The 27,141-nt window shown below is 42.7% G+C and overlaps 1 protein-coding gene across 15 annotated transcripts in view; it reads left to right on the forward strand.

Moving 5' to 3' along the window:
• The window catches only part of ABLIM1 (actin binding LIM protein 1), a 322,972-nt gene extending 296,133 nt beyond the window's left edge, over window positions 1–26,839 (forward strand). For 7 of the 15 annotated variants that reach the window (XR_012905702.1, XR_012905695.1, XR_012905704.1 and 4 more), the window contains 8 exons: window positions 442–489; window positions 3,450–3,596; window positions 6,339–6,433; window positions 8,269–8,365; window positions 10,231–10,286; window positions 10,584–10,644; window positions 14,627–16,545; window positions 19,811–19,891. Coding sequence is in view for 2 of the 15 variants with exons in the window: in XM_075935419.1 (XP_075791534.1) it covers window positions 442–489; window positions 3,450–3,596; window positions 6,342–6,433; window positions 8,269–8,365; window positions 10,231–10,286; window positions 10,584–10,644; window positions 14,627–14,634; window positions 16,471–16,545; window positions 19,811–19,891; window positions 21,857–21,970 (779 nt within the window). In the remaining 13 variants the exon portion in view is untranslated. The other 8 variants (XR_012905697.1, XR_012905705.1, XR_012905698.1 and 5 more) reach the window with 6 other exon arrangements.
• The last annotated feature ends 302 nt before the right edge of the window (window positions 26,840–27,141 follow it).

The raw sequence follows: 27,141 nt of genomic DNA on the forward strand, positions 1-27,141 counted from the left end.
GGTCCAACTCATCAGTTGGAAGGGAAATTAAGCTGCTATTGCTGAAGCACAATTTTCCAGACAGTCGTCATTTGGGGTTGCTGTCCCCAAATTGTTTGCATATTCACAGTCAAAATATCTCCTTTGTTTGCATTTCCTCTATAACCTTTATGCTATTAATAAACTTCTAAGTATTTAAAATGAATGGCTCGTGTCTTAGATGCATCAACATGTTGCAAAATAAATGCCAAAGGATTTCATACCACATGTCCGTGACTTTTCACCTGTTCTAGTATTTCCTCAAGTAATCCAGCTCTATGTAGTGTTAGTTAGCTTTCTGGCTTCTTCTTGTGCTAAGTCCTTGGGTTAGTGTGTCTGTTGGTTTGGTGTTGGGTTTTTTCTTTTTAATTTGTAGCTGAAGTCTTCCCCATGTTCACTCATTTCTGCTTTTTAATTCCACAGATCAAGGCATCAACATTTACAGGAAACCACCCATCTATAAACAACATGGTAAAAACCCTCTTTCGTCTCTGTATTTTCTAAGTAGGAGATTCCACTTAGTTAAACATGTATACAACATAGCAGAAAACATTCAGTGTTTCATGTACACAGTGCAAATTGGAACTATTAGTTTAAAAATAACTTCTATTGGGCTGATTGCCAAGTGGACACAATGAGTGGAATTTTGGCCCCAGTGAAGTTGATGACCAAATTCCTGTTGATTTACATGGAACTAGGATTTCATCTTGTGTCTTTAATGTGATTTAGATTCCGTACCTAGCCCTCTTGGTTTTGAGTTTATTTTTCCTGAGTACAGGAATTCATCATGGTAAGACTGTTTTTTTTAAATAGGAGGGTCTCATCATATGTCTTATTAACCTTTGTTTCAGGCAAATAAAGTACAGATTGAACTTCTCTACTCTGGCACACTCTGGTCAACCATCATCCATGGCCTGGCATGATTTTAGTTAGCTGGGTGTCCACTTATCATGAGTGTGGCCAAATTTCCCATGGTTCCATAAAGTTTGTTTATAGACTCCAGTCCTGGTTCTCAGTGTTCTGTGCTGTTGTTTAGCTCCGATTTACCCCGAAATGTCTTCTAAGAGCTCCATAAGCGGTGGAAGTGATGGTAATGCTGCTGGCCAGTATTGACCTCATGTGATTCAGCAAATTCTCTGGTTTAGCCTGGGTCATGTCCTGAGAGTGCCGGACTAGAGAGGTTCAACCTGTACAACTCTGTGCTTCTGCCATAAAGATGGAGATATTTATTTGCTGACCAGTATTCCAAATGCAAATTTGCTTAAAGTGCTAAGAACAAGTAGAGTTGTTGAAGGTCTTGTGTGCAGTGTATCGCTGGGGAGGTTGATTTGACTGTCAAAGCCAGTGGAGGAGCTTGGATAGCAAAGTCTTATTTGTTTTTCCAATATTTAGTTTCATTCCTACTCTAAACCTCTTTCCAAACTGTGTATAGTTTAAACATTTTCCCATAATAATAATAATGGGAGCTGTCAACTGATTTGCTACTGCCTGATGCTATGGAACATGGTCTCTGTTATTGCTGAATTCATTCACTGTTGCCTTTTGCTAGGAGTATTGAGTGTTTAATAGGAAAAGGCTATATTTATATTGGTGGGAGAACATGTGACTGTACTTCCTGAGGGAATTACATTTGCCTTTACAGACTCTACGCCAACCATTATAGTTTCTTTGTAGGATTAGGTAACAGATAGACAGAAGTTTTAGATGAGCAGATAATAGAGAGCAGCTGATCTTACAAGAGAAAAAATTTGGAGATCTAGATTAGAAACCAGAGCCCCAGAAAAAGACATCAGTTTTAGACTTCAGTTTTAGAGCTTCTTCTTTTAAAAAAAATTTTAAACCATATTCTCATTTACATTTTTTAATATTCTTTTTGTTTTTTTATGGTTTTAATGTCTTCTCACCCTCCCATTAACATGTGAATGTTTAACCACTGACCTCACCAATTCTAATACGTAAGTACTGTTTGAAGTCATGCTTTTATTATCCCCTAACCAGCTTCCCCAGATTTCTGCATGTTTATGCAGAAATGCCTCCCCATGTTAAAATTGCTTCTATTCCCAATACACATTAAGACAGATATTTTCAAAGGGTACGTCTACACAGTAGCATATACTTTATTTTGAAATAGCTTATTTGGAAGTTCGGTGCTGTCTACACAGCACTTATTTCAAAATAAATTACTATTCCACTGACTTCCTTAATCCTCATACAATGAGGTTTACAGAAAATTGGAGTAAAAAGCCTGTTGTTCTGAATGTATTTAAAAATAACAGGCTTCTTGTGTAGACCGTGCATAAGGTTATTCCGGAATTACAAACGTTATTGAAAAATAACCTTGCAGTACCCATAGTGGCCTAAAGGATTTGGATGTGCATTTCCCATTAATTTTAATGGGAATAAGGGCATCCCAGTTTCTTATGTTGCTTTGACAATCTCAAATTAAATCCATAAACGTTAAAATGTAATGAATCTGTTGTTTTAAAAAACAGCTGCTTCAGCCTCCTAGTTGCTTGTTTTAGAAGATGTCTTTCAATAAAAATAATTCTAGGAATTCATCTCTAGTTTGATGGTCAAAAATAAAACAACTTGACTGAGGCTGATATTTTGTATTTTAAGAAGTAACAAGGGTGTTTTTAATGCAAAGTAAAACATTAGTTTTTTTTCATTTGTCAACGAACAAAAACCACATTGAACATTCCTGCATTATATGAGCATTTGGTCCAGATTTGAATTTTAGATTTCTGCCACACTATTGAGATAATACTCTGGAATTCCTGACAAGTATTTTTAAATATAGCACAATGGTGCATTTTATGTCGGATAACTGTATCTCTCCTGCACAATTGATCTAAACAGAATTTAACATTTATTACTAAACTCAAGCTTGCTTTTGTTACTGAACATGAATGATTTATTAGAGACAGAGCGGTTCAAAGGACTAACACCTTTCTCTGCTTGCTGCAGACCCTTTTGCTGCTGCAGTTTTTCCCCAAAGACATAGGAAATGTTTTTAAATGTGGTGGAATTAAACTTAGTGCAACTCCACTGAACTATTTTTGCTTTCTTACCCTAAAGGGAAGACAAGCCAGCACACTGAAGTCTTCATTAATGATCAGCAAACATCAGGAGATTAAGCAAAACACTGCGCGGTGTATTTGCCTGAGTTCTATCTGTCTGATCATTTTAACAGTGTGCTACTCCAGTGAAATACTGTATTTTGTACTGTAGGGAGAGCATAGATTTGAGTCAAAGACATGGATGAAGGAAAGAATTTAACTTACTGCAAGCAGGAAGTAGGCAGCCAAAGGATCACTGCATACACTTTTAATAATTGAACTGCTGTAGAGTATAAAATATTAACAAAATAAGGAAAACCATGACACTGATGTAGGCTATAACATAGCTAAGTTCCCCTGATTGCCATCTAGATGCAGCTGCTTTGGCAGCACAGAGCAAGTCCTCCGAGGATATCATCAAGTCCTCCAAGTTCCCAGCAGCCCATGCTCCAGCACCCAACGAGATACCAAAGATTGAGACGGACCACTGGCCAGGTCCTCCCTCACTTGCGGCTGTAGGTATGCAAAAACAATGAACTAAGTGACGTGGATTACAAGGTACATATAAATACATTAAACTAATAGTGAAACTGTAAGCTCTCAGGGGCAGGAACTGTGTCTGCTGCTGTTTACTCACCACATCACACAATGAGGCCTTGATTCTGATGAGGGCCTCTGAGCAGTCATGTGCTAGGAATAATAATAGCAAAGAAAACAGGTCTCGTAAAAGAACTTTGGGATTGTTAATGTGGATGTTAACTCATAGAGGAGATAAGTTCTGTGCAATTGATTATGGATGGTGCAATGTCTTGACTGCATCATAGAAGCCTGACTTCTTTCAGTTATCGTTCATTTCGTCTGCTAGGCCTATGTTAAAAGTAAATATATTGTGAAAAATGACATTTCTCTGGCCACGTAGCTTTTTCTGTGACAATGCTGAAAGCAATGTGACCGAACAGTCATTGCATAGATACCTTCCGAATGAGACCATGCTAAAAGTTGTGTTTCTCATCTACACCATTTCCACAGAAAGTATACCTTTCTCTTCCATGTTGTTGCATTGGAGATGTCTCATTCATTATGTTTTCTTTAAACCTCATACACAATCATTTTTTTTCGTTTGCACTTGTGACCAGGAGGGACACTAGACAGCTAATTTATGTGTTACTTCTTCAGAGCTGCACAAAGCAGACTCTTTAGGTTGGTTATTTCAGAATTGGGTGACGAATTTGACACTTAACAGCACATTCTGTGTAACTCTTCATAAAACTGTAACGAGTTAGGAATTTAGTGAGATGAGGCAAATAATATAAATGACTTTTTAAAAGGAATCCGTTCACTTAAATATCTTATACATGCCAACTGAAACTTCACAACCTGTAACATCAGATAGATAACTCATAATTAAAAACACCAATGACAACTACAAGACTATGCATTGTCTGTCTGTCTGGTGGGTTCCTTGCTGGCTATTTGGCCATCATCTCCTCTTAGTCATTACCCATCTGCTAATGGACTGCATTTTGAGTGTTTTTAATCATGCCAATTATGTAAAATGCTCACTTACGGCTGAACACAGAACATCCCTAAGTACATTCGGGCCAGTATAGTTTCTGCACAGTCATGTTTAGTTTCTCAGGGGGAAAAAAAGCAATCTGAGAGCTAAAGTATGAAGTAATTGTATTTACAACCGAAACAAAGTCTTGAGTCTGTGTTTCGTTGCCTGATTTGCTTGAATGGAGAGGGGTAACGAATGGTGTTCTCCAGGTATCCATTCTAGGATCAACCCTATTCAACATATTCATAAATGCTCTGGAGAAAGGGGTAAATAGTGAGGTGGCAAAATTTGCAGATGATACAAAACTGCTCAAGATAGTTAAGTCCAAAGTAAACTGGGAAGCGCTTCAAAGGGATCTCTCAAAACTAGGTGGCTGGACAACAAAATGGCAGATGAATTTCAATGTTGATTAATGCAGGCAGGAACAGTGGCCCACGCCTCTGTTTGTCAAAAGGTGGGAATGGATGACAGGGGAGGGATCATTTGATGATTCCCTGTTCTGTTCATTCCCTCGGGGGCACCTGGCATTGTCCACTGTTAGCAGACAGGACACTGGGCTAGATGGACTTTTGGTCTGACCCAGGATGGTTGTTCTTACGTACTGAGTCCGATGTCATCCACACAGAGCTAAACTGGACCCCACCAATTAAGAAATAAAAACGAGCATTTCTACCATTCTGCAGAGAGCGTTACAGACAGACTGAGCAAAATGGCATGTCTGGCAAACATATCTTAACCTGTGTCACCTTTTAACTTCCTCCACGCTATACCATTTTGCCATTCCCTGGATAGTATTGTGTTGAATTTACACAGCCTAATGGTTCAACTGCAAGGTTTGGCTTTTACTCAAAAACTCCCATTTGGTTATAATGAGAGCTTGGACTGATTGTAAAATGAGTCAGGAATTCAGGATATGTCCCACAGGGAGAATACTGCTGTTAGCAAAACTGCCTGTAGCCATGTTATCAAGCCTGTTCATTACTATGCTTTAAAGATCATTAAACCCTTCTTATGTATGCTACAGCTGCTTTACTTTGACAGTCTGAATCGGCCACAAAGTGGGTTTAATATAGTTTCTATCCACTTTCAGATACCTCCATTCTGTCAAAGTGGTGTAAAGTGGTTTAGTGCAAATGAGAATCAGGCCATTTTTCTTAGCTATTGGTGCATGAGAGAGAACTTCTAATGCCAACTCTCTGTTGACAGGTGATTTAGGCTCCCCCTCTCTGTTAAATTGATAGCAAACCTCTATGTTAAGTCCAGCTACACTACTGCTGCTCCCCTTCAATTCACTTGTGCGTGTTCTAACCACATGTGAAACTTTGGCTAGTCCAAACCCCAGTCTTGCAGTGATGAAACTGGGACATCAAAACAGCTCCAGTCTCATTGCTATGTAAGTGGAGTGGGTTTTGGAATAGCCCAACTCCACTTTCAGTTGGAGCAAATGCATATCTCCACTGCCTAGTGCAACCAAAGGGTGTGACGTCCAGATTGATAAGGAAGTCTAAACGCTTTGGGAACCAGTGTTCAGCTCAGTGTCATTCCTCGCTGCAGATAAGTGAGAGACCAGAAGGGTATTGGCAGTGGGTTGTCTGGCTCAGTGTTTTGCTTCAGCAAATCAGGTTAGGTCATGCTGTGTAGTAGTCCTTGTAATGATGGGACTGGTATGAGAAAGTTCTCTTTATACCATGGTTTTATGGAAGCAGGAGCTGACATGAGACGCAGATCAAGCGGCAGAGAGGAAGAAGATGAAGAGCTCCAGAGACGTCGGCAGCTACAGGAGGAGCAGCTCATGAAGGTTGTTATAGCCTTATCTTAATGCTGTTTCTGAATAGTCACAATTGGGGGTCTCAAACTCCTGGCCCATGGGCACAATCTGGCCCAGGAGTGCCAGCAGGGGGCTCTCTGTTACCGTTCTCCAAGTCCCGCCCCCTTCCTGCCACCACTCTGCCCTCTCCCCCCATCGTACCTGGTCCCCCCCAAGGACGTGGCCTTGGGGATTACCAGAGGGGGCCTGGCACTGTGCAGCAGCAGCACTTGGGCCCCCCAGTGCTCCCCAAAGCATCAGAAACTGCAGGAAAGTGGAGCAGAATGAGTGTACTCGCTGACTGTGCCCCACAGTTTCCGCCACCGTGCGGGATACAGGGGATCTGACTGTTGCTACTGTCCCATGCCAGGCCCCCAGTAATGCCTGAGCCGCTCTCTCAGGGGATAGGGTGCCATGGGTTGGAGAGGCCAGGGCAATAGCAGGAAAAGGCAGATTTGGGCAATGGTAACAGACAGTCCCCTCCACCCCCCAGCCCACCAGAACTTCCATGCCAGCTTGCACAATGGCTACAGACAGTTTGAGACCCCTGTTCAAAATCCTCCACTATGCACCATGGATGGACTTTTCATGAGCAATTTTGACTGTTTTAATAAACGGATCCACCAGTGTGCTTTGCCTACACAGGTTGAATCTCCCAAATCCGGAACGCTCTGGTCCGGCAACATCTGTGGTCCAGCAGGGCCTGGGATGTTGCTGGACTAAAGAACCCCAGAGCTGGGCCAGATGGCATCTGGGAATCCCCCACCCTGGCCTAGAGCCCCCAGCATCAATGGGGTTGGGTGGCAGCCAGAGCCCGAGCCCCAGCCAAGGAATCCCCCAGTGTCAGTGGGGCGGCCTGGGATCTCCCACCCGGGCCAGGAATCTCCTGCTCTTAGCAGGGCCACGTTGCTGAGGAGTCCCATCCCCAGCTGGGCTGCCTGCAGTCGGGTGGCCCCAGCCAGGAACCCCAAGAAACTGCCAGTGGCATTGGGGCTGGGATGACCGAGGAGCTTGCAGCGGAGAACTCCCAACTGAGTGGGGCAGGCGGTTGGAATCCCCAGCGGCGGTAGGACAGCCCCAGCAGCGGGGCAGGGTGGCTAGACAGCCTCAGCTGGGGAACCCCCGGCAGCAGCATGGCCAGTGTCCATGTGGCCCCAGCCGGGAACACTCTGTAGCAGCGGGACCAGCAGCAGCCAAGTGGTCCCCACTGGGGACCTTGATAGTGGTGGGAAACAAGGTAGGGAGCTGTGGTGGACCAGCTTAATGGGACAAGCAGCAGGGCACGGATGCCCCGGGAGAGGAGCCCAGGAGCGGGGCAGCTAGCAGCTGACCTCCCCTGTTCTGGCAAACTCCCTGGTCTGGGACAGCTCAGGTCCCAAGGGTGCTGGACCAGGGAGGTTCAACCTGTATATACATGTACAGTAGACTTCTGATAATCCGGCACCTTTGGGACCCGTGGGTGTTGGATTATCGGCTATGCCGGAGTATCAGGAGGTACTCTGGCAGGAGGGCTGTGACGGGTCAGCAGGGAACGGCACGGCATGGGGTGAACCCTCCGCTCTTTTGCAGGGAGGCAGGGGAAGCCCTGCACAGCCGCCAGCAGCAGGCCAGCTGGGGCTGCAAGCGGCAGTGGTGACTTGGGGAAGCAGCGGGTCAGTTTCAGCAGCGGCAGCAACGGACTTGGCAAAGCAGCACTGAGCAGCTCCAATTGTCCGGCTGGCCGGAGCACTTCCGGGTTCCAGTTGGTGCCGGACTATCGGGAGTGCCGGACCACTGGATGCCGGACAATTGGAATTTTACTGTATATTTTCTCTTCCCTTTTATAGCTTAACTCAGGTCTGGGGCAATTGATATTAAAAGAAGAAATGGAAAAGGAGACTCGCGATAGGCCACCTCTTCCAGCCAGCCGTTACGATTCTCCAGGTAATTCATGGAAGCAAAAGAGGTGAAAACTGTCTCTTAAGTGGTCCATGGAAGCCCACGTGGAGTGTGTGCTTGGACACTGGGCGTTCACTCCTGAATGTCTTGGTCTACACTTGTTTAATCTAGAAATAATACCGTATTGCGGATTTTAGAAGGAACTTCTTGGAGGGATAACGCCTTCTCGACAGAATGTGTGATGTAAAGTTTGGTCCTGGTAACGGGGCCCAGTGGACACTTAGCACAAACTAGTTGGCTAGCTAATTAAATTACAACAAACTAAACACACCTTGCCTGCCCTTGAGCTTCACATAGCCTCTTAACCTTTCCCACAGGGGAAGAGGAAATCAGCAATGCCGTAGAGAGCAGGGCAACACATTCCAAAGCACTGGATCTTAGTGAGTCACTGTCTGCCTGTGGAAGCTCGCATTTCAGTCGGATGCGTTGCATTCCAGAGAAACGGCAAACGTTTCAGCTGTGCTCAACTCTTTGCTTGTAGGAGGGCCAGCGATGCCGCCAAGAGTTTGGCCTTTTGTATATATATTTTTAACCTTTTTTTTTTTTCCCCCGGTGCACCTTTATGCCCTTCCCAGAGTGCCAAGGATTATCTCTCACGTGTTTTACTTCATTTTCCTTGCCCTTGAGGCCCTGCATCGTAAGTCTGCTCCAAGCCAACAAAGGTCAAGAGCAGCTCCCTGAGGAACCAGCTATTGCCATTACTCCAGCATCCTAGGCAATGGCTGCACAGCAAAACAACAGTCTTCATTCTTCCCTGTTATATTAATAGGCGGTGTCTACAGCAATGCCAGCCGCCTTGGCCAGGAAGAGAAGGAGCAGGCTAAGGCTTACATCTCTCTTGACACCTTTCATGGCCACAGGGCTTGGGGGCTTTCCAATGCCATCAGAACTCACAAAATAAGTAAATGCATTGGCTAGAGAGTCACCTTCAGTGGAAGTTTTTCCATGCCCTTTTGCACTGTTACATGATCATTGCTAATTGGCAGCGCCTCTGCCGTTTGTCAGATCTGTGGACTGCTGGTCAGACAAACTGGTGCCTTTATCAATATCTCTCATCTCCAGAACACCGGGTCCTTTGCACCTACCATTTTTTAATGTCTCCTTGAACCAGAGACCACAGGGCTTACTTACATTTTTGACTGAAGCAGCTTGTCTGAGGAGGGGGAGGGATGCTAATTGCAGAGCAGAAGGAAGAAAGTCCCTGTAATGGAAAATGAATTACATGTTTTAACTCCGGAGATGCTACTGTAGGACCACACATTTGATCACGTGCTTAACATTGAAAGCCAAAGAAATGCCAAAATGTTGCTGTGCTTTCTGGCATCCGCTGAGACATTAAGCAGAAGCATTGTGATACCACAGGAGGGCCTGTTTCCTTGCTATTTTAGATGAAACCAGAAGGGCTGGAGCCTGTATCCTGGTCAGGCAAGTTTCCTTAATGCAGCTGGGATAAGCTTTGGAAGCTAGATGCTTAATCAAGCCAAAGCCCCAGAATGGTTGTGGTTCAACCGCTACTACTGTCCCTAACCTTGCTCCCAGTGAAGTCATGGTGTTGTGTACGTATTTGGCTCTCTTAGCCAGGTTTTTAATATTTGTTAGTCCTGTTTCTCACGCTTCATTGCACTATGCCCTTTTTTGACAACCCAAATTACCACACAGCCCCTGGAAGGGGGACTGAAGACTGACTGAGTGGGCCAAAGCCGGAGCACTGCCACCCTGGGAGCAGGGCCTGCTCTGGAGCCTTAGTCCACAATTTGAGATCTGCTTCCCCAAATGGTCTGACTAGGACTTTCCAGTGGATTTTTGGTGTTTTATTAAAAAAAAAAACCTTTTCTCTCCTCCCCATTTAGCCTCAGCCTCCAAAACCTCCTCCCTCCCTGGCTACGGAAGAAATGGACTGCATAGGGTAAGATGGCAGCAGTGTGGAGAAGCAAAAGGTGGAGTTAAGGCAGAGTCTGTGGTATTGATTTCCCTGGCGATCCCATCAGGCTTCTGAATTGGATGGATCTTGCTTTAAAAATTAAGATCCATAAAACAAAATTCACCTGCTACAGGGAGCTTTGCCCCCACCCCATTGACTAGATTTTACTAGAAATGTGTACCATGTGGCAAGTCCTGAAGCCCTTCCTGTGAGCAATACCTGCACTTTCATGCAGATGTGAACTGTGTCTTTATGTGTCTTGTCTTTTCCTTCCTGTTACAGCCTGTGTCTACAGACTTTGGTCAGTACAATAGTTATGGGGATGTGAGCAGTGGTGTTCGAGGTAAGGTTGAGTTGGGCTTTTTTTTTCTTGTTTTGCTTTGATCTCAGGGTGAACTGTGACTCTCGCTTTGGTTTCTGCAGTTCCTTTTTAAGGCAGTAAATGTGGTTGGGTTCCTGTCTGTGTTTCCATTTTTATCCCCGTCCGGTAAACTCCATAGTTAATTTAAAATATGTACAGAGAGGTGGTTGTATTAGTCTGATCTTGGTAAAACAAAACAGCTGTCATGTAGCAGACATTTGTCAGCTTTATTTTTCCAAACTCTTTGAGTTAGATTCTCATTTATAGAAGGGCTTTGCTCTGACATTGCAAAGGGGTTTTAGTGTAAATGAGAATCAAACCTTATGTATTAATTCAGGCATACACACTGAGTTCTGCTTCGCTGTATTAGAGACCTGCAAACTTTAAACCGTGGGCAGTAAAGTCTGGAACCATGAGCCTCCAGGTTAGGAGATGGGGAGTGCTAAATTCTAATCCCAGCTCTTGTCATTGCCTTGGACTTTTAGGCCAAACATGTTGTTTCTGTTGTGAGAAATGCACCAGATAAAAATGGCAAGGTGCTGTTACAGAGCACTTGGAGGCTGCTCAGAGGTGTAGATTCTGTTTCCTAATTTAGAAATGAGTCTGGGACCACAGTGGTCAACATGTCCATGTCTAACGTTCATTCTGAAAGCTCAGGCACATCAGGTTCTAGTTCCCATATCTGCTCTGCTGGTGCAAATCAGAAGTCACTCCCTGCACAACCCCACTGGCTTACGTTGTGTACAAATGCTGAGAGTGAAACTGGAATTGGACCCTTTGCCTATATCACTTGTTACTGCTGCAGTGTGCCGCAAGTTGTACTGATTATGGCACATAGGTGCCAAAGTATGAAGTGACACAAGACATCATAGGGGACTCAGTCATCTCCAAAGCAGGAGAAATGCTTTGTCCTTTTAAAACTTTCTTTAGCTTCACCTTTTGAGGGCCAGCCTAGTTGCTTTGGAACTAGTGCTGCCAGTGAGAGTCCATTGCTCTGCAAACTGACCGCCTCCAGGAGAACCACAATGGCAGTGGCACCATGACATGCCTCTTGTTGGAATAGTCTTGTGGGTCCATGAAGAGAGTCTCATGTAGGCCTTCCCAGCCAGGGAAAGTCGCTATCGTATGGAGAAGGGAAGGTGCCCTTCGTTCAGATTTTCGCCTAGGAATCAGGCCCTGTTTGCACGATTATTTGTAAATGAGCAGGTAAAAAAAAAAAGTTCATTTTAAAACAAGGGTTGCGTTCCCATGTATCATGTTTCCTACATGGTTAGCAGTGGTGACAGCTAGCCATGTGTCACCTCAGACAGTGAGCTCTGCTGACTCAAGAGGTAACAATATTATTTTCTTCTCATACGGGACCCATAATCCTGCTCATGTAATTGGACTGGCCAGACTTTCTTCCTCCCTACTCTGTGGTAGAGCCCCCAGAGTGCTCTGTCCCACGTGCTGCTTGTACCGCCTTGTGTACCTCCCAACCCAGAACTCAGAGGTGCTATGGTTTTCCCACAATGCAATCAGTTAGATACTGTGGATGCTCAGTCTAGGTTGACACAAGGTTTGCTGGGCAAAATGCTTAGGAGTGCACACGGCTCAACCTGTGTGTCGTAACAGGTCAGACGTGGGTGTCATAACCTGGCTACAAACACACGGCTAAAGTTATGACATAATTTTAGGCTTCAAAAATGGACGTGACTGTGAACTCAGGCCTTATTATGTCAGGCAGCTGGGTGTGCTAAGCTGCCATCTGCTATTTAGTATCATTTTTTTCGTTTTCCAAAAGATCTTTAGGGTAGGAAATCCCAGGTCCTGGTGCCAGTGAGGTTAACTGCTTATCTGACAAGTGAAGAACCTCTTGGGATAACCTTCAGGGCATTCAGGCAGAACAGATGGCCCCAAGCATGTGGACCAGGACTGGAGAGGTTCTAAAGGGCAGGATCCCAGTCATTTGCATGCACAAATTTAGCATTTAGGAGTCCCCAGTGAGCTATTCTAGACTTCCAGAGCATGTCAGGTATTTCACAGCACTTCATTGCCATGTAAAACGTCAGGGTGCTGGATGAATCAGTTGATGGAGAAACCTACAGGATAAAATCAAGCCAACTTCTCTGCGTTTCATCTGTATTAAACAGTGCAGAGCCTACACTTGTCGTCTTCTCTATGATTTACTTGGAACTTACTTTACATAGCAGAACAGGGACAACTGGTATTTTTTTATATCTGCCATTGTACTGAATATAGAGACGGACAAGCCTCTTTAGTACTAAACAGTCAAATGTCAAATTCTACATGTGCTAAAAGCGCTGCAGGGTTGTTCAGATGTACATTGTATGCATCAATAGGCAGGTGCTTCTCCAGACGTGATTATTTCTCCAGATGGATCTAGCCAGGAATGACAAATGATCTGGTATATCTGAGTTTGTTGAAACCTTTCCTAGTCCCTGTGACATTTTCTCCACTGCTCTAAGAATGTGGCTTATGTTGTATATTCAGCTCTCCTCTCCAAGTGAAGAGATGCTAACCAATGCCCGGCATAATAGCGTGCAGCAGAGAGCTCCATGTATTTTTCGTATCCCGTACACAGAGAATATGTACTTAGTTTCTGTATATCTCATTTTAGGGAGTAGGCCTCTGGATCAGGTTAGTTAAGATTTCTGGGTTCTGTTCCCAGCTGTACCGTCATCTTGTGCGGCTTTGGCCTTTCAGTAGGAGTTCCAGTGGCCCTCTTTGATAATCTCACCCTTAGATTCTGTCTGAACTATGCAATCCATAGACCTGGATAAAATAATTTGTCAGGTCATTTTTAAAATACTTTTTCAAACAGTCTGAAAATTTCCACAAAAAATGTTTGCATCATTTGGACCTTTGAAATTTTTGACTCCGCAAAAAGTTTTCCCCAGGCCCATCTACAGTAAATCTTCATGGCTCTGGGAGAGTTAGAAAATCCATGAGACACAGACAAAGTCCCTACCCTTTGCTAAGAGTGCCATGTTTGCTGATGTGGTCGGAGTTCAGTGTGCTCTTAGGCTATGTCTACACTGCATGCTTATTTCAAAATAACAGAGCATGCGTCTACACGGCAAGCCCGTTATTTCAAAATAATTTTGAAATAACGGGCTTCTTACTCCGACTTCTGTGACCCTCATTTTACAAGGAGTAAGGGAAGTCGAAGGAAGAATATTCTTCCTTCGACTTCCTGCTGTGTAGACAGCACCAAAAGCTGAGCTAAGGTACTTCGACTTCAGCTACGCAATTAGCATAGCTGAAGTTGCATATCTTAACTCGACTTTAGCCCGCAGTGTAGACATCCCTGCAGAAAATAATATTTTGATGGTGATTATTTACTTTAACTAATTTGCATTTCTGCACTTATGAACATTACTTGAATTGACCCACAATAAATATCTTTCTTCTAGCTGTACCCTACTGCTCATGTTCTTTAGCTTAATGACTTAGTACTTACACAGGAAGAGTGTACTGATTTAATGAAGTCAATTTCCAAACCAGTGCCATTAAATTTGGTACCATTTTCTCATTGGGATAAGGCTTTAGATTCTACTTCCCTTCTGCCTTAAATTTTTCCCTTGGCTTCAGCAGAAACTGGATCAGGCCTTTGCATTCAAGTCAATCAAAATATCTCACGTATCCCAAACAACATCAGTGCATCAAGTTACAGTGCTGTAGATTGACTGTGACAGAGACCATTTTCTTTTTCATGCTTAATTATAAAATAAGCTGAGATGAGTTACTGAAGCTAATACAGGATACACTTTTAATTGATAATAACTATCTTCCTATATCTCTAGGAAGCATCAATAGTGTTAAAGTGGTGAACAGTGAGCTGCTGTTTGCTGTAGGCTACAAACTTCTGCTTTCACTCAATAATTAAAATATTCTGTTTGATGTTTGTGACCAATCCATGTTCCGCATTTTAATGCTGACAGGATTTTCCTTTGCTTTTCAGATTTCCAGGTAGAGTACGGGTTTTCATCCATCAACTAACACCAGAGATAAAAACATCCATTCCGTTATTCAAGTCTGAATGACTGCTTCAGGGAAGGGTTTTTTAAGACATTTGTTTCGGGTTATCTGCATGTTTAAGCATAATCAACGATGTAGACTTTTATCGACAAGGGACAGGCACAGCTAACAGATTCTTCCTGTTACAGTCCCAGAACTGTATGGGTGAGAAGGCCCGCACGCCCGTTTTGTGATCTGCTTTGCAAAGCTAACTGATGTTGAAATGAAAGTTATCTTTAGTGGTTCCTGCTTCTTGATATCTGACCATGGTTTCTCTCTCCCCTTTGTCTTCTTCCAACCAAAGGGTGGTCTAGACACATTGTTCTTCATTCTGGGAGCCCCTGTTTTCCGTACTGTGAGCCCCAAACTCTCCCATAGCTGTGAACAAGGAATTCACCCTCCAACTGAGAAGTCTGGCTAGTGGTCTCCTATGATGAGGTCATCGTAGGTCTTCCAGCAGTAGATGCTTTTGCAAGTGCCAAGGCCCTCCTTTCCAGATCCTAATAACTTGTTGCCAATGCATATCCTAATGAATGTTCACAATATGTATTTGTACATAGGAAGGCCCAAGGAAGGCCCAACATAATTGGCCTGTAGGTGCTATTGCAATATAGATGCTACATATTGATAATAATTTAAATCCTTGGGCAAATTGTTTATGTACCATATCAAAAACTGATCTCTGGTGAGAGGATAACAGATTGCATGAGATATTTATGTTTTGCCACATACTATGTATAAAGTGTGGTTCTGCTGTGAACAATAACTAAGTAGAAATGGCACCTTCCTAACCAAGAGCTGCTTCCTGTGTGACAAAAATAAAATGGTATCACCGTAGAGCCAATATACCCAGCAGGTTGTAAGCTGGAGACTGTTCATGCTGATACATGTTCAGCAGAATTGTTCACTAGATGCCCGATATGACTCCCACTGAGGTAAAAGAATCTCTTTTCATTGATCTCAGTGGAAGTTGCCCTAAGTTTCGGTCAGTTGTCCCTTTGCAAATCCACAAAAGGCATTAGATTTCCATGGGTGCCAATGAGGATAAAATGGAAAAGTAGGCAGCCCGGGTTAAATGGAATCTTTGTAAGAGGCCTTTATTACAGTGGTAGAAAAAGTTTACTTGTAAAGTGAGCATCTTGGATATAACTGAGTGGCATTTGTTATGGGAATTTCATGGTGCCCTTTTTGCAGTCACTTTTTCAGAGTCAAGCCACACTCTTAACTGTGTCGAAGCGATTGATATAATTGACATTTTGCTACTGAATAATGACTTCTTCACAAGCAAAAATACTTTCCAGGGAAGACTGTTGATTTCCAACTTGTAAGAGGGTGAATGAAATGTAATCCACAGAAGGAAATGGCTATGACAGTTGCAAGGGGCAGGCTAACCAAGTGGTTGACTAGTACCATGGCATGTCATCATGTGGAGTCTGAGTTCAGGTTCCAAGCTACAAGCCCAGAGAGAAACACGTTCAGTCACAGGGGTGGGAAAGGTATGACCACTCTCCAGTAACCCCTACATTGACTGCGGGTGGGTTCCACAATGAGCCATTTCCAGAGCCTACTGAGCAGAAAGCAAATCAGAGCCTTTGAGGGAAGGAAAATTGGAGATGGGCTCCGGAGCTCATAAGCAGTAGTGGTGAGAGGGATCCCTATGATGAGTAATTGTTAAGCGCTGAGGAAAGTTTGAGCATAAATTCACTCTGTTTTCACTGTTACATGAGTACCTTTACCCCGTGTGTGTATGTAACCTGTGTGTCTGACGTATACCTGTATCCGATGCAGTCCCTCCCGGATGGTCATGTCCCTGGAATGAGAATGGACAGAGGAGTGTCTATGCCTAACATGTTGGAACCAAAGGCAAGTGCAGCTGTTACTCACTTTCCTTCGAGACAGTGAAGGTTTGACTATGTACTGCAGACGAGATGCCATAGGAAATGTCTTGAATCCCCATTGTTTTTCTTTTACCTCATCCCAATTGTTGCTCCTTATGTGCCAAACCTCTCCCTCTGCATTGGACCTCACCTGGCATGGGTGCACCTCCTGTCTGCTCCTGGGGTGGGCAAGAGCAGCCACAGCATGCAGCCTCTCAGAGGGCTTTCACGGGACAACACTGAAAGGTTGAAAGTGCTTGAGTGGTGCCAAATGCAGCTAGTTCTCTAGCTAGCAGTGAAGCTGCCACCTTCAAAGACCCAAAATAGCAGGAGCCCACAATGCTTAAACCTGGATAAACATGCATCTCTATGACAGGCACATGTAACTGCAGTGAGGCAGGGTTAGTTACAGAGCATTGGTGGAAAGGGAAAGGCTTAATTCTCACACTAGGGCCTCTACAGACCACTCAGGCCATGGAAAGAGACCTGAATACGGGTCTTACTAGGAGCATCAGATCCTAAAAATTAAATACATTTTGATACTCAAGTTACGGGAGCAGGAAGAGAAGTCTTTGTACATGGACACTGTCCACCTTATCCAACTGTATAAGCTGATTGGTAGTAGAACAAATGCAGTTTCAGCAAAACTGTTATGTTTCTCCTTACAACATGTCTGGTACCTGTGGGTTACAGGCACAGACCTTTGTAGGGGGCACGCACTAACCCATAAGAAAAGATCATTCTCCTTATTAAAAAATAATGTGAAACTGCCTGGTATAGATGCATTTTCCCTATATTTGCTTTCTAACAAAACTCCTACCAGACTCTTTCCTTTCCACTGTATGAGAAACAATCAAATTCCAGGCATGTCCCATTATTCTGGCACAATCAAACCCCGATCTTGCTTTAAGTTGTGATCAGAGAAACCTGCATACCAAATATGGTGGACCTAGCTCTTACCGTTCAGGAGGAGTTCTTGAACAAATGGACTCTCAGACATTTCTAAAATATATAGTAAGATACGTCTACCTTGGGGGATCCCCCACTCCCAGATCTTGCTGTATTCTGTCTCCTTGCTCCAATATAATGCCTGCTTCATGCAGCAGCCACCATTGCTGTACCAAGGCAACCTATTTTTAAATCACTGGGTTTTTTTCTTGCTTTGGGAGGCAAATTCTGCCATTTTCCTGAGGGTAACATTTATGAGTTTGTTGAAGTAAAAGTTTGATTTGTCTTGACATTTAATAATGTAGGACCTGATCCTCAGCAGGTATAAATTGGTGTAGCCCAAGTAAATTCAGCTGAGCAACACCAACTTCATTGAGCTGAGGGTCTGGTTCAAAATGTGTGTGTGTATTGCCCAGGAAAAAAATGTGGAATGTGGAAAACAGTGAATTTCATGGAACACCACTCAATAGAAACAAGCAAAGGATACCTCAAAAGGAGGTTGTCACTTGTGTATTCTGAAACCAAGAGTTATGAACTAAGCTATGTCATGAATTTTTAATCATAAAATGTGATGACCTCAAACCTTTGAAATAAGTTTTCCCTGTGTTCACTGTGGTTGTTTTATGGCACGTTACACTTCATATAAAATTGTATATTGTATTCTTTTAAGTATTGAACAGAAACCATGTAATGTAAAGTATGAGTAGAACTAATTGTACAATTGTGAGAGTGTCAGACTTTACTAAGACATCTTGGTTGTAAGATACGGTTAAGTACACATTATTTAAGTTATTAACCACAATAAACTCAATGGTATGTTCATTTATGACTGAATCTTATTTGTTATTCTTCTGAAAAGTTTGCTGGGATAGTTGATGACAATGAAATGAACTTAGTGAGGCAGGACAAGACACCGTTTTGGTCACAGTGATAATCTTAATTTCTAAGAATGTTAAGTGTATTTTTCATATTGGTTGGTTGCATAGGGGTTTCTGAGAGAGGAATTAGTGATCTTGGTCAAATGTCCAAATCACTAAAATTAGCACCACAGCTAGCAATAAAGACTAATCCAGTTAGCACCAAAGCCCATGGAGAAACTCATGTTGACTTCAGTAAGAGTTGGGCCCTAATTGAGAAGTTTATGGGCATGCTCAGCAGTGAGGCCAAAGAGAAAATGGACAAAAGAGAGTGGACCATTAGCAGTTCTGTTATCTTTAGACTTGGTCTCTCAGTTACAGCAAGGACACATGAGTGTCTCAGCAAAGGAACACCTACACCATTGTTGTCTATGCTGTAGATGTTTGGTAACTAAACAGAGAACTTTAGTTTCCAGCACTGTGAATTTTATGTACGTATTTCAGACATCATATTTTATTTATTCTTTTTTGTGGCATATCATTTTGATTGGGTTAGACCGATTAGGGAATAACTGACAGGAAAAACTCCAAGTCTTTTCATTTCTAAACTCTGGCATTAAACCTATCCAAAAAATGAAGAGCATGATATTTCTTAGTCCCAAAAACTGATTATACATAATATCTAGTACAATGTTAATCAAACCAGAAAACCTCATCAAATATTTTATAGAAGATTCAATGGATGTATGCCATATTAAAGAAGGGGAAGGCATGTAAGATAAATTGCTACCTATAAAACCTTTTCCTGCAAGCCATCCATCGATGTCAAGGTCAAAAGTACACAGTGAGAACCTGTGACTTGTTTATAAATCAACAAACAACATGAAAATAATTCATCTGATAAATGTCACTCAACACAAGGCCCAATTGCCTGCCTAACAAAGTAAAGAAATGCTCCTTTTTCTGATTATACTTTCTGGTGGGGGTGGTGGTGGTTGAAGAACAATAAACATTAGTTATTTTCCTTAGAATTCTGCACATTATGGCAATCATGAATGCCACATATTTTTGCCTAAATAAATTCCATGCTAACTTGCCAAGGAGTAAAACATTGACTAGAGATGCATCTTTGTGGCTAAAAGCATGCATATAGATATAGATATATCTTTATATAAGTCTGTGGGAATTGTGTTTATACAGAAATGAAAATGGTGCTGATGTGCATTGTACCTACGAAACGTGGTTGAGTTGGTTATGTTAGTGAGGGAGTATTTGTTCAAGACAGACTGGACTTCACTTTCAGGCAACTTAAATTAACTTTTTCTTATAGTTTTGTAATTTCCTTCTTTGAGCATTGTTTGTGTGGTTAGGTGAGGAATGCATGTACGTTCTTTTGTTTAGAATGTAAATTATATCTTTTTCCCCCTCCCTCTTATACACTCATAGATTTTTCCATATGAAATGCTCATGGTGACCAACAGAGGGCGAAATAAAATATTAAGGGATGTAGACAGAACCAGGCTTGAGGTAAGGAAGCAAGCTTCTAAACATACTTGCCAATTGAAGTTTATTGCTGTTCCTTATTTGAATGGCCATATGTAGAGATGTGGCCCTTGGTTAGAACCAAGAAGTCCTCTCACAAATGCCTAGTGTAGAAATGGAGATTTGTGAGGAGGAAGGATTCAGGTGGTGGTAGCAAAAGTGAAGGGTTAAGTACTATAGCAATTGCAAATCCGCAGTGAGGAATGACTATGAATGACTTAATTGACAGAGCTGTTCAAATATCCTTTGTATAATTTTGAGTAATTTGTATTTGCCCATCAATTGATGGGAATGCAGAAACTGGTAAAATGTTGTCCAGTAATCATAGGAACATGAGATCAGGTCTGGTATCGTGTCTTGGACAGTGGCTGGTTCCAGATGCCATGGCTGTTGGGGGTGCTGCAACACCCTTAGCTTGGGATGGTTTCCATCATAAGCAGGGTTTAGAGTTTGGTTCAAAGGCTCTCAGCATCCCTGCGATGCAAATTGTTGCAGACCCCCTGCCAGATGCTCTGGCAGAGCCAGGAACTCCAAAGTGCCCTGTTATGGAATTACCTGCCCACAGCAGAAGTTTCTTTCCAGCTCCTATTAGTGTTTGGCTTATGTCTAGAAGCATGAGGGTTATTTCTGTACTGCCACATAAAAATTGTTCATGAATGTGGGGTAAGGAAACTTGGGCAGTTGGGAGACAACAAACAGTGTGATGTTCTGGCTGCTTGTGGTTACGAAACCGGTCTCCTTGAAGGAGGCCACCAACATCCAGACAATATCACGGTTGTTTATATATGTTTCTAAAGGAATTAATCTGATCTATGGACTCATGCACAGGGGAGAGCATAATCCCCCAATTAGCACATTCTAAGCAGCCTCTGAGGGAGAAACAAATCATATCTTAGAATCACAGACTACTAGAACTCTTATAGGTCATTTTTTTCTAGACCATTACTGGAGAGTCTGAGACAGCATGACGAGGGGACATAGAATCATAGAATATTAGGACTAGAAGGGACCTTGAGAGGTCATCAAGTCCAGTCCCCTCCATTCATGGCAGGACCAAATACTATCTAGAGCATCCCTGATAGTCATTTATCTACCCTACTCTTAAATATCTCTACAGATGGGGATTCCACAACCTCCCTGGGCAATTTATTCCAGTGTTTGACTACCCTGACAGGAACTTTTTCCTAATGTCCAACCTAAACCTCCCTTGCTGCAGTTTAAGCCCATCGCTTCTTGTTCTATCATCAAAGGCCAAGATGAAAAAGTTCTCTCCCTCCTCCTTATGACACCCTTTTAGATACCTGACATGGCTAATGCTGATGAACCATAGCTTCCATACCTTTCCCATCCCCAACACATGCACTGCATGCTGCTACACATACCAGCTAGCCCAGCTTATTGCTATGAAAGAAAGGCAATCCTTATGAAAACTTCCCCTTTATTGCTCTGTAATTCCCATTCTTAAATGGAAATAATACCTATGCCACAAAAGTGAGCTGAGAAGCCTAATTAACAGGACACAATGAAGCCCAGTGGGTAGTGCACCTGACTAGGGTTCAGGAGACCTGGGTTCAGTTCTGGGCTCTGTCACTGGCTGGGTCATTAGGCAGTCACAGGCATCACTTTTCTGTGCCTCAGTTTCCCCAGCTGTGTAATGGAGATGATACTGAAAAGCGCTTGGGGTCCTACTGGGGAAATCACTATATAAGATGTGGTGATACTGATTCATTGGTGGTGCATTTTGGGAGCTTTGTTAGCGCTCTTTCAGTCTGTGACCCTGGATCTTTAATCGTGTCCCTGTGACTAGCACTGGAGCTGCTTGCCAACTAACCCTAGCTCCCGGAGACTGCTGCTGTGCTTTGGAAGGAAAATCCTTCATAATCCCATTCTCCATTTGCCTCCCCTTGGTTGTGACTGACTCACTGACTCTGCTTTTCTCCCTTTCTCCAGCGCCACTTAGCACCAGAAGTTTTTCAAGAAATATTTGGCATGACAATACAAGAGTTTGACAAGTTACCTCTTTGGAGACGCAATGACATGAAGAAGAAAGCTAAACTCTTTTAATTTCACTCTACATCTATACCCCTGTAAAAAAAAAACTGCATAGGATATTATATTATGAAGTCCAAATTCTCTTTGGAGAACAACTTACTCATCCACCTAAAAGGGAAAATCTAACACAGGCACCTATATTGATAGCAGTTGGGCCAAGATGAACATTTGCCACTGGGGTAAAAATTTCTGTGTTCAGAAACTTGATGGTAGTTTTCACATGTGTAAACTTTTTACATGTTGTATACATGATAGAAAGCAGCTCTTTTCTTCTCCCTCAAGAATATTCCCTTTATTTTTGTCCATAATATGACAGACTCTATTGCTAGATCCAGGAAGTGCTCTTAAGCTGCCTAGTAGAATGAAAGAATTGTAATCACATCAAGAAGTGAATATATATGTATATATATTCTGTAGTATACTCATATGGCAAAATTTAATTCTTTTTGCAAAACCATGTCTTAACTGGCACTGTTTTAAAACAGAATCTTTTTTGTCTTCTGAAAGAATGAGGCAGACAGTTTGCTCTGTTCTGGTGCATACCAACCAAATTATTGGAAAACAAATCCCCCACTTGTACCACATCTATGCTAGGATATCAATAGTGGATTGCTGTGTATGTTTTCAGATCTTTCCTCCTCCACACTTTCTGCTTCAATTCACATGGCAGGCTTCACCAGTTGTTTAAGTCAAGGGAATGGTGGAGGAGTGGAAGTTTTCTTGTTTAGTCTAAGGTTTTGGGGAAAGTGGTGGGTGGAGGGAGTGAAAGGATTAAAGGGAAAATCTTCTCAAATATGCCCTGGTGCACACCCACGGACTTTGGGGCAAATTCCCTGCTGGTGAAAATTGGCTCAGCTGCACTGAGTTACATCAGCAGAGAATTTTTTTTCCTGGGTGGGCAGACATGCAATTTAATCCCTCTTCTGTGTGAAATAGCTCTCCCTTGCACTGTGATCTCACAACTGGCTCGTTGGTTAAATCACTGTTGCAGTAAGACATTGACGATACTGGGCAGCATATCAAGTTGAGCATTTTTTTTTGTTGTTGCTTGTGGTTAACGAGTTTTCACTCATGCTTTGAAAAGAAGGTTTGGAATTTGTTTGTCTTTCTTTAGATGCTACAAAGATGCAGTCTTGGTATTTTGAGTTTTTGTTGTTTTTTTCCATTGTGCCTGGCACGGTTTGTAGGGAGGGGAAGGGTTTTTTTCATGAGTTACACTCATAACTGCTTGCATTCTTTTCCTACTGTGCTCCAAAGTGTGAGGCTTGCCTATATATAACGTCACTGCTTGGACATGAAGAACACATTAACTTCTTTGAAGCTAGCTTAGCTGCTGAAAGGTCCATCTCTTCTCCTCATTGGGACTGAACTGCTAATGTATCCATCTCTTTTATGGGAGCACTAGTCTACAGAGGGATGTCAAGATTTTCCTTTTAGAATTGATATAGTCACCATGGGAGAGACCAGAGCCCTTCATGTTTTCTGTTCCGGAGAAGGAGGTGGTGGCCAAAGTCATGCAGGAGACACGAGATTCTGGATCATTGTACTGAATTCTACCCTTCTACTCCAGCAGGATTGCGTGCTGTCCTATAATCATCTCAGTGTGCCGAATTAACCAAACCACGTTTTCCCACTGCTGTCCCAGAGAAGCCTAATCCAACAGAGCCCGTGCTGTTCCCCTGAAGAGATCTGAGCAAAGAGTTCAGTATCTGGCGGACAGCCCAGGGGGTCCATACTGCCTGCATGCTGGAGAGCACAGCCAGGGTAAAAGGATGGTGCAGACCACGGGATGAGCTGTTGGAGGCACTACCATGTCTCACCAGCAGCCATTACCTCTAACGAAGCAAGAGCACGGAAGTTCAGTGAACAGTGCAACTTGGGCCCAAATGAATCCCTGGGGTAATTCCAGTGACTTCAGTGGGGTTGCAGCAAGAGTCACTTCTGTGTGGTGTTGTGCTTCATGTTTCATCACAAGCGGAACACACATTTCTAAATTATAATGAACAAGCACATGGGGGTGTAACTGCTGAGCTGTGAGATGCAAATCTGGATAACCAGTGAAACCAAACACAGCATACTTAAGGGGCAAACATCTTCTGATTAAATTTGGCAGGGTTGGGACTTGCTGAAATGTGCTGTTTGCTTCTTGCAGATTATGGCTGCATTTCAACCTGGATATCAATCGGGTGTCAGTTTAAAAAACAATCCTGAAAGCATGTAGGCCCCAAACCTGCAGAGGAATACACACGAACAGCATGTGACAGATCCTTGTGAACAGTTATTTTGGTGATCAATCTACATCTTTTTTCCAAGTTATAATTTTCCAGTTTGTGGTATAGAAAAAATTGCAAGCTTGCAAACCATGTGGCTCAGCTCCCTCCATTTATAAATGTATTATTAAACATTTCTACAACAGACTAAGGAAGATTATCCAGTGGAAGAGTTGAAAAACAGCATTTGAATTTCAAAATGTCTGACTTTCAGGTTAGATTGTACCTATTTGTTACCAGTTTTGACCTATTGTCACTATCCCTGCCTAGAAAGAAATGAAAGAAGACAATTTAGAGGCCCAGACATCTCAGCAAACTCCTGAAAAGGAGCACCGATGATAAAGACACTGATGTCATTGTCCTTCACAACCGGGGGTTTCCCCAGTACTAAGAAATACATGGGGCTGTTCAGGAAAGTTAGGATGAATCAAATAAAAGTGTGAAATTAAAGCATGTTAATTACAGAAGAAACCAGTGCTCATTGTAGCTAAATTCTCCACTCCTGTTGACTAAGGCAACTGCTTCACCTCACATCTTTAGCTATTTGTCATCTTAACTTTCTTGAGTGTCCCCCTGCACACAAGTCCTAGAGATCCCATGTCTTTAAGAATCACTACTGCAGCCTTGGGGCCTGTTTTCTCCAGTGAGCTATTAATTCTCACCACAAATTTTTCTACTCTCATGTCAGCCAGAGGAGGCAAGTAAACAGAGACATCGCCCCAGGGAAATGCTTCTTAGTTTGTGAATCATTTCCCTAGCACCACTCCCATATGCTGTTGGTTTTGGATCTAACTTCAAGATGTAGGTAAAAATTCCCCTTCCTTCTTCAACTTCCCTGCAGATATGCTGCTCTTCACATAGGTTCCCATTTGCAGATATGAATGCATATTTGAAGTACGCAGACACCTGATTGCTGATATGCTCACATGCTCTGAGTGCAAACTAATGCAAGGCCAGGGTGGAAGTCGGTGCAGAATTTGGTTATAGGCACTTCTTTTTTGAAAATGCTACCCCTTATTCACTGCTATTCATTCAGGTGTGCGGCACCCATCCCAGCAATGATGAGGTTGCTGAGGAATGCTGTGCCATATGAATCAATAATTTGACTTACTGTTTTTGTCCCCCCGCCATCAACTAAGAGACAGAAAAAGGATTTTTATATAAATTAGAAAGAATCATAGAATCCTAGAACTGAAAGGGAGCTCAAGAGGTCATCAAGTCCAGTCCCCTGCCCCCACTATAGGACCAATCACCATAGATCATCCCTGACAGGTGTCTTTCTAACCTGCTCTTAAATGTCTCCAGTGATGGAGATTCCACGACCTCTGTAGGCAATTTATTCTTGTGTTTCACCACCCTGACAGTTAGGAAGTTTTTTCCTAATGTCCAACCTAAACCTCCATTGCTGCAATTTAAGCCCAAAGCTTCTTGTCCTATCTTCCGTCACCAAGCAATTCTGTGTCAGATAAGGAAGACTTGACCAGTCCAATGACAATGGGCTATTGTAAGTGAATTCATTTAAACTCTGGCTGGAAAATACACTATATCTTCTTTGCATGTCTTCTTTGCATGCATCATGTCTTCTTTGCATGTTTTAGGATTCAGCTGGTAACAGGAAGGATAGATTTGAAAGTTTTTAGACTTGTCCAATACACTCAACTTCCCACTGAAATAATGAAACATGAAACATTTTTTCCTTTTAAAACATTATATTATTATATTATTCTGCCTGCCTTAGCAAATAACACCTTCATCCTAATGGCATTTAAAAGAGATTGGAGACTATCAAACATTTTAAAGGTTGTCTAGCAAGAATACATATGTGTTCTCAGTTTCTGGTTAGTAGCTGCTCCTGGAATATGCTTTATGGTGACTTGTAAACTCAGATCAGCTGCTGTATGCTGTCAAAGGGGGCTGGAAAAGTGATGAGAGAATTATCAGTTTTACAAGGTGTAAAAATTTGTATTGTGATTCCAATCATGTTCTTGTTTCTTCCTGGCAGGAATGGGCTGTCTTTCCTTTGATGTTTGCCTGTTTCAAAGTTTAGCTCGGTCTGGTGGTGAAGGTTTTGTCATCCTTTCCCCATTCGTAGGCTTACCTTGGAAAGCCACCTTCAGCCAGCAGTTCCAAAAGTCCTATTATTGAGGAATAATCTGAAAAGATTAATTAAACTTGCATTAGTCACCATTCGTTGAAGCCAAATCCATTCATAAGCAGTTGTCCCTCTCAAGGAGTTTACGCTGTGACCAGTTTTAAAGCTGAAGTTAATCTTTCCAAAGAGAGAACTATTTTTTTTCTGTTATAAATATCGCAGGGATGCCTTGGGGGTGGAGAGTGGGTCTGGGTCATCCAGGTTAGAATCATAGGCTCCTAGGGCTGGAAGAGACCTCAGGAGGTCATTGAGTCCAGGACCAATCCCAACTAAATCATCTCAGCCAGGACTTTGTCAAGCCCAGACAAAAATCTCTAGGGATGGAGATTCCACCACTTAACTTCTAGGGATGGAGGTTCCTCTAGAACTCCTCAGAGGTGAATTTAAAGTGCTTAAGAGGAAAAAAATGTCAGGTCAACCAATCTCTTTGAAGTCACTGGAGTCATGGATAAATGTAAATCTGAACAAGTGTAAATCAGGAGTATGTCTACTGAAGTCAGTGGAGATAAACTGATGTAAAAAGTGACTGCCGAATCAGACCCCAGAGAGAAAGAGAGGACCGCACTCAGCACTGGCTGGATTATATCCCAAAGACCTAATACTGAGTAATCCTGAGCACCTGTAGCTCCCATTGACTTCGGTGGAAGCTGGGAATACTCAGCACTTGTAAAGGATGGGCTTTAGGATAGAGGAGTATGTAATGAATGAAAAATCATTTCTCCTCCTCCTTTTCTCCTCTTCCATCTCTATTGACACTCTGT

Source organism: Pelodiscus sinensis, chromosome 8 (genome assembly GCF_049634645.1).
Source record: "Pelodiscus sinensis isolate JC-2024 chromosome 8, ASM4963464v1, whole genome shotgun sequence".
In the NCBI taxonomy this organism is placed as follows: Eukaryota; Metazoa; Chordata; order Testudines; family Trionychidae; genus Pelodiscus; species Pelodiscus sinensis.